At 43.4% G+C, this 15,065-nt stretch overlaps 1 protein-coding gene across 5 annotated transcripts in view; it reads right to left on the reverse strand.

Annotated features, from left to right (window-relative positions):
• Positions 1–15,065, reverse strand: part of PTPRG (protein tyrosine phosphatase receptor type G) — a 747,615-nt gene that overhangs the window by 94,659 nt on the left and 637,891 nt on the right. For all 5 annotated transcript variants that reach the window (XM_017854227.1, XM_017854230.1, XM_017854229.1 and 2 more), the window contains 3 exons: positions 10,732–10,916; positions 7,510–7,618; positions 1,450–1,499 (listed from right to left, as the gene is read on the reverse strand). In XM_017854227.1, the coding sequence (XP_017709716.1) occupies positions 1,450–1,499; positions 7,510–7,618; positions 10,732–10,916 (344 nt within the window). The remainder of the gene's footprint in view (positions 1–1,449; positions 1,500–7,509; positions 7,619–10,731; positions 10,917–15,065) is intronic.

The following is a 15,065-nucleotide window of genomic DNA, read 5'->3' on the forward strand; positions in this document are numbered from 1 at the left end:
AGTTTTCCAGTGTATGGCATAAAGTTGACATTAGGTGGTCCATGGGTAATCAACTTTTATTTTAATGGTTTTACAATAATTGTGAACATGTGAAAAAACATAACTAGTGAATCAGACTCAGCTTTTCACTGATACTACCCAAGATGAGGCTGAGTGCCAAAAAAAGTGAGTAGTGTTAAAGCTGACTTACACAACAAAGAAGTCATGAATTGGAAAAATCAGATGGCCATCTGTTCTTGGGGTGACGAGAGGCAGAAGACCTTTGATTTTATGTATATCACCAACACTTGAGGAGATACTCAGCTCTAGGTCTGGAAAAATACTGGGTGATCCAGTCCAACCCCACTGTCTCCCAGTGAGGAAGTGGGTGGACAAGGAGGGAAAGCAGCCTGCCCAGGTCTGCAATGACAGGGTCAGAGGCAGGAGCCATGCTCTGCACTGTATGCTCTGGGCACTGGTTGACATCTCTGCATCTCCATGTTGGGCACTGCAGAGTCACTGTACCTTTCAGCTTCTAAGTTTATCCATGGGAAAATCTGAGCCCATACAGATGACAACATCAACAACAATAACAAGAATTCCAATTAACAAATGCCAACTGTGTGCCAGGGCTTCCCATGCTACTCTGGAGGCAGGCATGATCATCACCTCATTTTGCAGGTTAGGAAACGGAGACACAGAGATGTTAAGAAGGCACAAATGCAGGGTTGCCTGGGTCCAAGACTCGGCTCGTTCTTAGCACCATACTAAATTGGGGCTCAAATCTGGGGGTTTTACTCACATAAGGTATCTCAGGAAAACAAGAAGTGCTGCTCTGAGCTATTAGTCTAATTTTAGCTTGCCCTCTGGGTGATGCTGGACACATTACTTTAACTCACTGAGCCTCGGTTTCCTAATCTGTAAAACAGGAATAACAGTAACACTGACCTTGTGGGCTGCCTGGAGAAGTAAATAAAATAGTCCGTGCCTGAAACCCAGGAAGAGTTTAGTGAATTTTAGGCTATTATTATTATCACCACGGCTGTGATTAGTATTTTAATCATTCATTATACGAACCAGAGTTGGGGAAACTAAGATATTAATTCTGGTTCCAGAAATTTTCAGATCCATATAACTTTAGGCAAATGACAACCTCTGAATTTGAGTATATGTCAAATGAAAGGGTTGGAACAGATTTAACCCCTTTGTGGTCCTGCATCGTCTGATCCCACAAATCGTAACTAAAATATGAAAATTTTACCTTCACAAAATTATACAATATAACCACCTAACACTGTTGCACAGCTTGTAAGGTATTGAATTATAAAAAGTGAATAATGTAATTTTTTCTCTACCATAACCGCTTTACATCGAGCAGTTTAACAACATTATACTGCCACCTCGTGGTGACAGTTTTAACTGCAAGCAAATTAACAGCCCCGACAAAGCAACTTCCCATTCTCTACTTACCACTCCCGTTTTCACTATTCTGGTCCCTTGGAATATTCGAGTGGTATTAGCTGAGAAATAAAGAAATCACATTTAAGCAATAAAACTTTTTTTTGTGGCTCTAACAAGACATTCCTCATGAACACAAATCTGAATTACATATAATTTTCACATGTCAAAATATTATTCTGTAGATTTTTTCCAACCATTTAAAAATGTAAAACCCTTCTTGGCCTATGAGTCATACAAAACCATGCAGAGAGCTAGATTTGGTTTGTGGATAGTAGCATGCTGACTCCTGTCTTAAGCTATTAGTTAAAAAATTATTTTTCAATTTCTATTGTTTTCTGTTTTATTGAGGTAAAAATTTAGTAAAATGCATAAGATAGACGTGTATACTTAAATGAATTTTACATATGTAAACACCTGTGTAACCACTCCCCATAGTAAGATAAAGACATTTGCCAGTGCTTTGCTGGAGAAAAGGTGTACCTGTGTTGGCATCTAGTCAATATCCACCTCTGCCCCCAAAGCTAGCCACTATTTGGACTCTGTCAGTTTTACCTGTATCTGAACTTGATTTAAATTATCGTATTACACCATTGTTCCTCCTCTACTATCTTTCTGGTCATGATTTCTTATCTTTTTTGTGATTCTAATTATCCATCCTTAACTTATTACTGTTTACCTTAAATTGGTACTTTCACCACTTGTTAAAAATGTAAGAACTCTATGATAATTTAATTCTATTTGCCCACCTTACCTTTTGTGTACTGTTATATTTCTATTCCTACTTATATTTTAAAATCCTGTAAGCTATTGCCAATTGTTTTAAATGGTTCAATGATTTTATATTAACCATACATTACCCTTTTTGGTGTTTATTTCTTCCTGTAGTTCTGTTCTCCTACATGTTATTAAACAATATAACTTAGAAAACAATTTTTTAAGATTATGGTAAAATACATGACAGAATTTATCATCTTAAAATTTTTTAAAAATGGCCAGGCACAGTGGCTCAAGAGCCTGTAACCCCAGCACTTTGGGAGGCCGAGGTGGGCAGATCACGAGGTCAGGAGATCGAGACCATCCTGGCCAACATGGTGAAACCTCGTCTCTACTAAAATACAAAAAATTAGCCAGGCGTGGTAGCGCGCACCTATAGTCCCAGCTACTTGGGAGGCTGAGGCAATCGCTTGAACCTGGGAGGCGGAGGTTGCAGTGAGCCAAGATAGCGACACTGCACTCCAGCCTGGCTACAGAGCAAGACTTCATCTCACAAATAAATAAATGAATAAATAAAAATTAAATTTAAAAAATTACTATCTTAACCATGTTTAAGTGTATGGTTGAGTGGTGTTAAGGTTGTTCGCACAGTTTTACAATCATTACTTCTATCCATCTCCAGAACTTTGTCATCTTGCAAAATAGAAACTCTATCTGCATTAAAGAACCCGTTTCTTCCTTCCCCCAATCCTGGCAACCACCACGGTACTTTCTCTATGAATCTGACTGCTCTGGATACTTCATATAAGTGGAATCATACATATTTGTCTTTTTGTGCCTCACTTATTTTACTCAGCGTAACGTCCTCAAGCTTGATCCACCTTGCAGCATGTGTCAGAATGCCCTTCGTTTTTGAGGGTGAATAATATTCCATTGTATGTATATAGCACGTTTTGTTTATGCCTTCATCAGTCAATGTACACTTGGGTTGCTTTCACCTTTTGGCTACTGCAAATAATGCTAAACAACATGACTTTTAAAAAACCCCGTCAAACTGCTTCTATGTGGTTCTTTCAAAAACCAAAAGTGCTATGTAAACTGAAAAGCTGCTTCCTATATACAGAGAGATTAGCGAAAATGCTAATTACCAAAATAATAACACTTGTACCTGCATGATATTTACCAAAACCAGAAATGGCAAGTGACCCATATACATTTTTGTTTGGCCTGCAAACTTTTATAAAGACAAAACAAAATAATTTGCCACCAAAATTGTAGATGGTAGCTTTCTCTAAAGCTCTCAATCTCTTGCTTATCTGAAAACTCACAATAATGGCAAAACTAGGCTCATCTTCCAGCAGGGCACCTTTCAGCTGGGACTGAGTGTCTATCACCCCCTTTAGCTGGCCACATGGTCTCTGATTTCCCACTGATGGCACTCCCCTCATGTGTACATGCCCCCTGCCTGGCCCCATGGGCGCTGGAGTTTGCAACCTTGACCTGATGATACATCCATTTTGCATAGTTGGAAAGTTAAATGTGTGTAGAGACAAATGTGAGGAACAGACCCATCTAAATAAAATAACCCTTTAGGTCCCAGGTCAAATAAGGCAGCAAAGAAAGCAAATAACGAGGGTCTCACCCAGCCTAAATATAGACTTCCACGATCACTGAGCTGCTCAAAGATCAATACTGTATGCTTCAGACAGGCGTGCATGCCTCCCCTAGTTGAGACAGGAAAAAAGGTTCCCAGGAGGAACTACTTTACCTGCCCTTTTAAAGGGGCTCTACTTAAGGCCAACAAACTGAACAGCCACTCCATCAGCATGTGGCTTTCCACCGGTCTTGAACAATCTCCACTGGGGTCAATATCCACTGGGGTCAGTGATAGCCCTGGTGACTAGAAGCTTCTACAGGACCTTTCATATCAGGAGTTTAGTTTAACCTAGGGTCCATGGGCCTAACAGGATTTTTCTAAGCTCTCACTGCTAATGGTGCCCTTTTTTCCACTATGCATGTAGGCAGCCAATATCAACTGCATTCACAGGACCTGCAGCTTTGTCTCTGACTGAAATCTCAGATATTTTCATACTACCTTACAGTTGTTGTAGCTATTTTGGAATATCATTGATGTTCATCACTACTCAGAAATCACTGGAGCTAACAGACCAACCACTTGTCATTTAATACCTTATTTTTAAAAAGCACACATATTATTATATCCCGAATGTGTTTAAAATATTTTGACAACTGTATTGAATATAATTGATTCCTTTCCTATGTATTGCACTTATTTATTTAAAACCATTCTGAGAGAGAATCCATGGGCTTTGCCACGGATGGGTCTGTGGCTCAAAGCAGCAGCTTCTAAATCCCCATTTTCCATGACTGTTGAGAACTGCAAAAAGGCTTTGAATATCTAATCAATATTTTCATCCTTTTGTTGAAGACTGTGGGTGTTTGGTAATTTTTACTCTTTGGGGTAGGCCATTGCTGTGTGTTAGTGATTGGGCTTTGCGATAAGAAAACCCAACTCAACTTAGCAGCAGAGATTTTCTGAAGTCACCTGCACCCAAGCCATCATTTTCCTGTTTGTAAAATAACCCCTACTGCACCAGCTGCCATAAAGTGAGGTTCAGATGAAATAACTTATGTAAAAATGCTCTGTCGCTGTGAGCCATTCTACAAATATTGCTTGCTATTATTATTGCTATATCTTCCACAGTAAGGTAAACATATTTATTGTAATGTTACATATAACCTAAATAGTGTTATATTTACTATAATATGGTAAATATTCCATGTGGCTTCCTAATGTTCCCAAGCCAGATTAAATTTATTATTGAGAAACCTAATCTTTCTGAAAAAGGAGGTATCTTTTTTCTTTCCATTTTAAAACTTGCCCCCTTATCAACATAGAGGGATAAACACAAATATATGTAATGAGTAAACTCATGTCCACCTCTGAGCCAAGAAAGACTGTAGACAAGGAGACACTGGCCATTTTCAGCAAGTCATTGTGATCAGACATTCAAACTATTCCATGCTTTGAACTTACTAGCTGACAGGGCCTTTTTGAATTACATTATATTATAAACATTGAATTTTTCAAAGTCCAGGCAGAAGCCAGGGGGCTCTGGGGCCTATTAATCAGGTAAGGCAGTTCTACAGATTCTAGGCTCTTGGAAGGAGCACATGGGAGGCCTAATCATGATTTATGTGTCCAAAGTTCCAGGGCCCCGGCCTCAGCAAGCTCCCGGTCTGGCTTCTTTCTTTCTCCCCTAGGCCAGCACAGACCTGGCCGTAGCCTGCAGTCCTTCCTCAACACAGGGAAAGAGACCAATATGTTCATGGGAAAGGTGGACACAGGGAGCATGATTTATTTATGAAAAAAATGCAACTATGCTCATTGCCATTAGTTTAAATGGAAGGATGAGATCAATGTGAACATTAGCAAAGAATATTTAAATACTAAATGGAAAATGTTCAAGCCAGAAGGGACCCTTGGAGGAAATCTAGGCTGGAGGGCTTCTAATCCTAGGTTTATTGTTTATTATTTTTATATACTAATACTAAGGGGGAGATTTATACATGGTGCCAGTAACTAGCACTATGTGAATGAGTTAACATACATTACCCCGCATCATTCTACAAAGACCCTGTGAGGTAGGTACTACAGATACTGCCACTTTTTGGATTGAGAAACTATAGGTTCAAGCAGTTAAAAAACATTCTCAAAGTTGCGCAGCTTCTAAGAGGCAGCCAGGACTCAGACCAGAGGTCCTTACTCCAGAACCCCTTACAGTGCCTGCCAGTTCCCAGGGCCATCAGGGCCAACTTGTGAAAGCTCAGATTCCTGGATAATGGCCCCCGCCCCCAGGTAAGATTCTGATGCAGTTGGTCTGGGAGGGGCCCATGAATGTGCACTTCTCAAATGAGGCTTCCAGGAGATCTTGCTGCTGCTGCTGCTGGTCCACAACTCACATGCCTTACTGGGCCCCCACAGTTGTATGCAAAATTCTGGCACTTTGTAGGGAAAATGTCCAAACCTTCATCAGATCCATAACTCAAAAAGGGTTCACCACTGGCCTGGTTAACCTGGTGTGGGTTTCTTATTTGACAGATACCCGAGAAGTCAAGGACATGATTCAAGAGGACCTCAGGCTGGCAGAGCAGAGTCCAGCACCCCGGTCCCTACTTCCATGCTGGTCTTAAGGCCGGTCATCAAACCAAATCAGCAAACTACGGCCCATGGCTATAGCCTGTAGCTGCCTAAATAATACTGGAACCAGGACTGGGATTAGGTTAGGGCAAGTAGGACATAGTGTATCCTATTTATCTCTACTTAAAATTCAGATATTTTATTCATGAGATTTTTACATTAATTTTGCTTTTATTTTTATTTTTGTATTTATTTTATTTTATTTTCATTTTTTTGAGATGGAGTTTTACGCTTGTTGCCCAGCCTGGAGTACAGTGGTGCAATCTCGGCTCACTGCAATCTCCGCCTTCCAGGTTCAAGAGATTCTCCTGCCTCAGTCATCCGAGTAGCTGGGATTATAGGTGCCCACCACCACGTCCAGCTAATTTTTGTTTTTTTAGTAGAGACAGGGTTTTCACCATGTTGGCCAGGCTGGTCTCGAACTCCTGACGTCGTGATCCACCCGCCTCAGCCTCCCAAAGTGCTGGGATAACAGGCATGAGCCACCGCACCTGGCCTATTTTCTTTTAAAAAACATCCCATTAAAATGTTATGTCTCTTGATCACTCAATTTTTTTGGTGCCCCTTAAAATTTTGAGCAAAGGCAAATGTCCCACTTGCTTTACCCTAGTTCTGGCCCTGGACCTTTCTATTAGTCCCTAAATCATCAGGACCATCTATCTAGATCCAGGAATCTCAAGGATCCTGCATGCAGGGGCTTGTTTGTGTGGCTTGCAAGTCAGAAGAGTGAGGCGTAGCTGTTTTGGGCTGCAGTTTTTGAGAGACCAGCTAACTGAATCACGTTAGAAAGACAAAGAGGATATTCAACGGTACAACTTGGAGGTGATTTTGTGATCTGTCACAGCGCTGGACAGTGACTGAGAGAAAGGCCCAAGTACTTGGTTCTCAACAGTTGGAAAATAACAATAAAACAAACAATCAAAAATGCTTTGTTTTTTCTCCCCTCTTCTGCCTATAAAACCTCCAGCCTAAAAGCCTAAATTACTAGGGCTTCCCGCATAGACTTTAAAACCCTACACTGATTCTTTGGCTACACATGTATTCTTCCCCAGCACCTGAGCAGGAAGAAGCAGAAAGCATCGGGAGAGAGTCTCAGGAGCACCCCAGGCCACAGGAGGGGAAGCCAGCCTTACCTTGAAACAGCATTGTCTGGCTGAAGTCGCTGCGCATGTCGTTCCGACACACGGCCTGGACTCGGAACAGGTAAAGGCTATCGGGTGAGACATGGCTAATAGTGGCTTTCTGTAGGTAAAGAAGGAAAAGGCAGTGAGTTAGTCTGGAAGGCCAGGGCATACTTTGCATTCTAAAGCCAAACCTGAGTGCCCTGGCAAAGCCTGACAGACCTGATGCTTCCCTGCTGACCAAAGGCTCACTTTGGAAGGAAAGACCATTTGGACCCTGCCTGGGAATCTTTTTATGAACTTCCTTGGGAACTGTTTTCCACACCGAAATGTGCAGGACACAGGAAAGAGTAACATTATTATTATTATTATTATTTTTTTTTGAGATGAAGTCTCGCTCTGTCACCTAGGCTGGAGTTCAATGGTGAAATTTCAGCTCAATGCAACTTCCGCCTCCCAGGTTCAAGTGATTCTCCTGCCTCAGCCTCCCGAGTAGCTGGGATTATAGGAGCCTGCCACCAAGCCCAGCTAATTTTTGTATTTTTAGTAGAGACAGTGTTTCACCATGTTGGCCAGGCTGGTCTCGAACTCCTGACCTCAGATCATCTGCCCGCCTCAGCCTCCCAAAGTGCTGGGATTACAGGCATGAGCCACCCTGCCCGCCCACGTCTGTTTCTTCACAGTATAAAGGCCTCACTGTCTTTGTATTACGCAGAGTACGGGGCATGATGCAAGGAAGAACACCAGGCTAGAAGGCAGAGGACATGGCCTCCTCATACCACTCACAAGCTGTGGGGTTCTGAGCCAGTTCTTTCAGCCTCTGCTATCTTCTATAAAATGGGGAGAGGAAGAGCTACTTCATAGGTGATTGTGAGAAGTATGGAACATAGGCCCAGCAAACCTTGCTCAGAGGTAGAACACACCAAGCAACAGAAAGAATGCCACCTGGCTAACACAGGGGTGTTGGCAAGCTGTGGCCCACTGTCTGTTTTTATAAATAAAATTTTATTGGCAAACAGCCATGGCCATTTGTTTATGTAGGTCTATGGCTGCCTCCACTCTACAGTGGCAGAGTTGAGTAGTTATGCCAGAGACTGCATGACCTATAAAGCCTCAGATATTTACAATCTGGTCCTTCCCAGAAAAAAAGTTTGCCAACCTCTGGTCAAACATCAGCCAAATCCAGGTCCCTCTTCCTCCCAGTTTCATTCTGGCAACCTTTAAAAATCAGAAAATGTAAACTACCCAAAAAGCGGGCAGTACTTGCTTCCTAAAGAAACAAGAAAAGCAACTGATGTTCAAAGACTCTTCCTAATAGATGAGTTGTTTTATCATCAAAGCATGTATTCTGAGCCAAGTATAGAAGCAGATCTGTGAGCTTAACCACCGAGTGGGAGTGGGTTTTCCCGACGCAGCTACTGAAAACCTCTGAACTGGTATTAACATGTTATTGTGGCCATACCTGCTGATGTTGCCTTGAAAGCAGCTTCCTAGTGAGAGAGGTAGGCTAGGGCCGTGGTATTTAACTTGAAGCCTCATTTATCTCGTTTGGAAAAGGTAGGCAATAACACCTGCCCACAGGTTTGTGGTGAAGACGTGGCAGGCGGATGCCCACTAGAAAATGCTGCTCAAATGATATGCATTACTTTCAGGTTTCTGGGCCACAATAACCATGAGTTGGAGAATAGATTTGTTGCCACTAAGTCAGCACTCTTCACTCGTTGAGGAATTAGAAAAATTAATTTTGTGTATCCCTAAAGAAAATAACCAGCCCTAGAAATTCTTATAAGAAAGAAGTTGCTGTCAATGCATGTTTTTCTCTACATCTCTCTCTTTCTCTGAAACTAATTTATGTTTCATTCTCTAAACCTCTGACCCCATCTTCTGTTCAGAGCGAAATCTTCACTCCATCTATGCAGGGATTTATTAGAATTCACTCCAAGACGGTATCTATTCATCTTTGCATGTTTAATTATTTTCCACTTAGAACAAGAAACTGCATAAGCGCCTAGATGGTTTCTGCTGATTAATGCAAGCCATCCTCACTTCAGAAAAAGAAAAATCCCTTATGGACTTCCAGTTGTGACAAGAGAAAGGTTAAAATACATCATAACCTTGGGTGCCTTTCAATAGATTCCTCTCTGATTTCACGAAGCTCATCATTCCCTAATGTGACCCAGATAACAATGTCTAGTGGGGAAATTGAAAATATAAATGGAAATGAAGTAAAAGAATCTTCATCTAAAGAACTGTGAAAAGTATTATTCTATAACTGATTGAGTGGGCCCGGAGGACTCTGTATTGGGAGGAAAAAAGTGATAACAGTCATTAAGAATCCCACTTGGTGCTATTGCATTTTTCATGTGCATGTACAATTACGGGTTTCATTATTCCACAGCCTTCCTTTGGTTAACAATAAACACAAGGCTTTCAAACCAAATATGTCACCCTGAGTTTTTAGGCAAAGACTTAAAGACAGTAGTTGTGGAGAGTCTGCTTTTATAGGGAAGGAGATGGCTTCTGCAAACATCTGTTCTGAAGGGCCTTGTGTGTTGGACACTAAACATTTATGTAAATTTTAAGAGGAGACGTTGAATTAGGCACGTGTAGCTCAAAGTGAGGTCGGATAGTATAGTATTTGAGTATCTGAGAAAAGAGAGAAAATATTACACAGCTGCAGGGGTTTGGCAGGTATTGCAAATGTGTAAGGCAGAACAACTGTGACAAAGGGAAGCGGCAGCAACTGTGGACAGTGGTGGTGGTGACGTGAGGAGCAGTAGCTTTAGTAGGGGAAGAGGAAGAGGAGAATGATTGTAATAAATAATAGCTAATATTGATATAGTTATATAGGACCTGTTGAATACTTGTATAGCTCATTTAGTATTTATGATAATCCCATTGATAATCCCATCAGGTGAAAAGGGCCTAATTGAGGCTGTTTGTTAACAATGAAAGGAAAAGCAGTCAAGTTTTAAAGGACCCAATCTAAAGAAATGAACCGGCTCTCCGGGTTGCATAGCTGTTAAGTGTAAGGTCGGGATGGCACCCAGGCAGGCTCCGTCTGCTGTCCTCCCTGGCACTCTCAAGCAGCGCAGCAATGGCAGTGCCCATGTTCACCAGACGGTGTAAGGACAGATGACACAGAGCTGGCACACTGTGCAGTGACTGGCAGGGAGATGCAGCAGGAGTCTCTCTCTGCAGCATGTACCCCAAATCAGAGCAGGGGCTTCATACCAAGTCTTTGTCGCTGTCCTTTGTAAACGTCTTCTCCTTCTCGTCCTCATTCTTGGTCCAGCTGTAGGAGATCATGTAGTTCATGATGGGTGGGTGGTAGATGGTCTCTGGCTGGCTCCAGGACACCTGCAGTGCCGTCTGGTTCAGAGGCTGCACCTTCATGTGGATTGGTGGAGAGCTGCAAACTAAAGATACACAGGGCCCAGCTCAGGGAGCTTTCAGAACAATGTGCCATTCAATCTGTGCCCCTAAGGACTACAGCCTCAAAAAGTTGAAAGAGTAATACAGGAAGCACCCATGCTCCCTTCTCCTGGGTCCTCTTAACACTGTGTGTGTAGAAAGAGGGCAGAACATTGTACACACACACACGCATGGGACACAGATGCACACACGTGCACGGAATACAGATGCACGCACACACACACATGCACGGGACACAGATGCACACACACACGTGCACGGGACACAGATGCACATGCGCACACACACACAGAGCTGTTTTTCTGCTATGTCAGTAAACACTGCAACATTCTGACGCTTGTACCCTAGATACTCTGTCCTGCATTTCCCAAGATTGAGGACACTTTCCTGTGTAACCATAATACCAGTTTCATATCAAAGAAACTAAACATGAATTCAATACTATTATCTCGTATATAGTCCATATTCAAATTTCCCCAGCTGTCTCCAAAAGATCCTTAATCAGTGTGTCCCCTTCAGCTTCATGGTCATCAGCCTTTTTTTTCATGATGGCCGTTTTGAAGAAGCCAGGCCGTTGGACTAGTGGAGTGTGCTAACTAAAACTGTAGAAAAAATCTTACTGTAAACAGGTCCGAGTGTAAATAAATAAATTTATAATGAGACTTTAAGTAATTTTAAAGCAAAGTCACATAACACAAGGATGACTTTCTCTGGAACAGCAGAACCCCGTGTAATTATCCTGACGTGGGGTGTAAGGAAAAGTCAGGCTGATTCATCTTATTCCTTGGGGCTGAGAGGTTTAAGGGACACGGTGGATCTAAATCTATTTACAGACAAACCTATGAAAGTGCTGAGACCTTAACAGGTCTAAATGAATTATACAAATGCTCAACAGGTCCGATCTAGTCAGCTGGAAATGTGTGCTTTCTCAGAGGTGTCCAGGCCCCTGTGGCCGTGTTCCCTGCCTTGATGGAGCTGATGGTCCAGGGCAGGAGTTCTTACCCTCAGCACCCATGACCTCTTGAGCCAGACAATGCCTTACTCGTGGTGGCTGTCCTGTACCCTGTGTAGCAGTATACCTGGCCTCCACCTGCTAGATGCCAGTAGCCCTGCTCCCCATCCTCAACTTGTGACAACCAAAAATGTCTCCAGGTATTGCCAAAGGTTGCTTGCGGGGGCCAATCACCTTCAACTGAGAACCTGCACTGTAAGAGATGGAGGCTCACCAAAAAATCCCACGCGCAGAGCCAATACTGCACTCCAGGAAAAGATGGAGGGAGAGGAGGAAGAGGAAGAGGTGGCTCAGGCTTTGGCACCCAGGGAAGATGTCCTTGCGGAAGGTTCATGTAACTGAGAGCTGAGAGCTTATGGAGGTGAAGGGGGTGGGAGCTGTAAAGGGACCTGGCACGAAGGTCTGAGGGGCTGGAGCAAGGCACAGAGAAGAGAGGCAGGCAGGGCACAGGTGTCGCTGTAGTGAGAAGCCTCGGAGCCAGATTCGAGCTCTGGCCTTTCTCCCACGAGTCCTTGGACACCCCTGGAAAGAACTGAGCCCCAGAATGACACAATCAGGTTGATGCTTCACAAAGATCCCCTGAGCTTCGGCTGAGTAGAGAAGGCCCCAGAGAAGCCAAGTGTGGAGGAGGGGGCCTGTGAGGGAGGGGCTGCAATGGCCAATTGCTGGAAGACCAGGGAGGAATGGCCGGTTCTAGAGCTTACAGTTAGGAGGTAAAATGCAGAGGCCTAGTGATGTGCCGGGTAAGGAGGGCAGGGGAGAGGGAGAGGTAGTAAGGAGGACCTTCTGGTTTGGGTGCAGGAACCGGGTAAGAAGTAGGTGGGTGTGCTGGCAGAGACAGGCCAGGGGACCGCAGCTTGGTTCTGACCCGCTGGCATCTTCCAAAGACCACCCACACACATGCCCTGTAGCCCACCAGGAGCCAGACTCCCGTATTTTCTACCCAAGAGCCCCAATCCCAAGGTAGCCCTGGGGAACAGGATGGCTTTCCTGCCAGAGACGCACGGCCCAGCTTTGAGGACCTGGCTGGTGGAGAAAAGTAGATTGGTTTTGACAAGGAGGCCACCTTTTGCTCTTCAACTGCCAAAGGTGAGGTTTGCTTTGTGCAACAGAGACAGGAGGGAGGCAATAAATTAGTGAGGCACTCCCACTGCCCCGCAGAACCCCTGGGAGGCATCAGGCTGTCCGCTGCGCAAATGCCACCAAAGCAGGGACATCAAACAAAGAATCTGAAGGGAGGCTTCCACGGAGACGTGAGGGCGGAGTGACAGAACGTGGGCACTAGGTGGCGCCAACCTACTGTTCTTAAATACTCCAGCTTCTAAGTGGCTTCATAGTTTTTCAAGACAGAACATGGAGGCGGCGGGGGAAAGATCAGGAAATAGCTACACCCCCAGTGTTCCAAATACTAATAACGAACCGAGATGTACATATTGGGAAACTTCTATATCCCATAATGATGACCATGTCAGATTTCCTAACTTCTCTATCTTTTCTCACCTCCCACCATGTTCTTATTTATCTTCCTTATTCTGCAACCATTCATTCCCCTGCTCCAAATAGCAATGAATGCTGTACGGGGAAGCATCCCTCTCTGGCAGTTACATCATACCCCCATAAATAATTCTGTCACCCACATACAGATGCAACCATTCTTCTTATTTTTTGAAATTAAAATAGATGGGTTTTCTGTGTGCATTAAGATGATTCATGTTAATATTTTTTAAAAGGAACCCAAGTAGTACAAAAAAGTAAAAAGAAAGTTAAAAGAAAAAAATTCACCCCAAATCTCAGTGCCCAAAGAAAACGACTGTGAACATTCTAGGGCTGCAACATGCAGTTATCGCTTTATATACATGTGAAAGTACATACGCACAATTTGATGGAAATAGAATAGGATGTGGATGGCACTAGAATGGAATGATTGGTTTTGAGCTGGTGTCTCACTCTGTCACCCAGGCTGAAGTGCAGTGGCTGGATCATGGCTCACTGCAGCTTCAACCTCACGAGCTCAAGTGATCCTCCCACCTCAGCCTCCTAAGTAGCTAGGACTACAGGTGCGTACCCCCACACTTGGCTAATTTTAAATTTTTAAAATAGAGACAGGGTCTCACTATGTTGCCCATGCTGGTCTTGAACTTCTGGGCTCAAGTGATCCTCCCACTTTGGCCTCCCAAAGTACTCGAATTACAGACATGAGCCACCATGGCTGGCCCTGGAATTTTTTGTTGTTGTGTTTTACTCAACAACTCATGGATATATTTCCTCATCAATAAGTAGAGCTTAGTGTCATTGTCTTGAATGATGGTACAGAATCTCACTGTCTCAATGTATTAAAAAAATACTGAGTTAAGCTCTCAAAGGAGGTAGATCTGGCCTCACTCTAATGGGATCACCCACCAGGAAGGAAATTCTGTAACTTAACGGCCTCCAAAGATCCATGCTTATCCCTGATCCCACATCAGAGGAGGAGCATGAGGCCAGGGCTTTGCAGGCTGAGGAGCTATAGGAAGAGCAGTCTGATAAGAGGTGTCTCTTCTGCTCTCTACTCCCCATCCTGGGTAGAGGCTTTTTCTAGGTATACTGGGCCAAATTTGGAGGAGGCATTTGCAGAGTACTAGAAGGGCCTAGAATAGAGGATGGCAAACTTTTTTCTGTAAAGGGCCAGATAGTAAATATTTTCGGCTTTGCAGGTCACATGGTCTCTCGTAGCCACTACTTATTCTGCCTCTGAAGCACAAAGCAGCACAGGTAATACGTAAACATGAATGAGTGTGGCTGTGCTCCAACAAAACTTTATCTATGGACACAAGTTCAACTTCATAGGATTTTCATGTGTTGCAAAATATTCTTTTGATTTTTTTCCAACTATTTAAAAATGCAGAAACCATTCTTAGCTTATGGCTACACAAAAGGTGGTGGGGAGTAAGTTTAGGCCTGTGGATCAGTGCTGATCCTGGACTGAGATGGTAAGGAGAGGTCAAGCCCTTTTTTGAAACACAATTATCATCTGCACTGTATTCTTGGCACTGAATTCTGTCCCTCAGCACAGGCTGACAGGCCTGCTCCTTCACAGAGCTTAGATTCTTCCCAGCACTTACTAGTACGTGGAGTTGTATTA

This window comes from Rhinopithecus bieti, unplaced genomic scaffold (assembly GCF_001698545.2).
Source record: "Rhinopithecus bieti isolate Rb0 unplaced genomic scaffold, ASM169854v2 scaffold_36004, whole genome shotgun sequence".
In the NCBI taxonomy this organism is placed as follows: domain Eukaryota; kingdom Metazoa; phylum Chordata; class Mammalia; order Primates; family Cercopithecidae; genus Rhinopithecus; species Rhinopithecus bieti.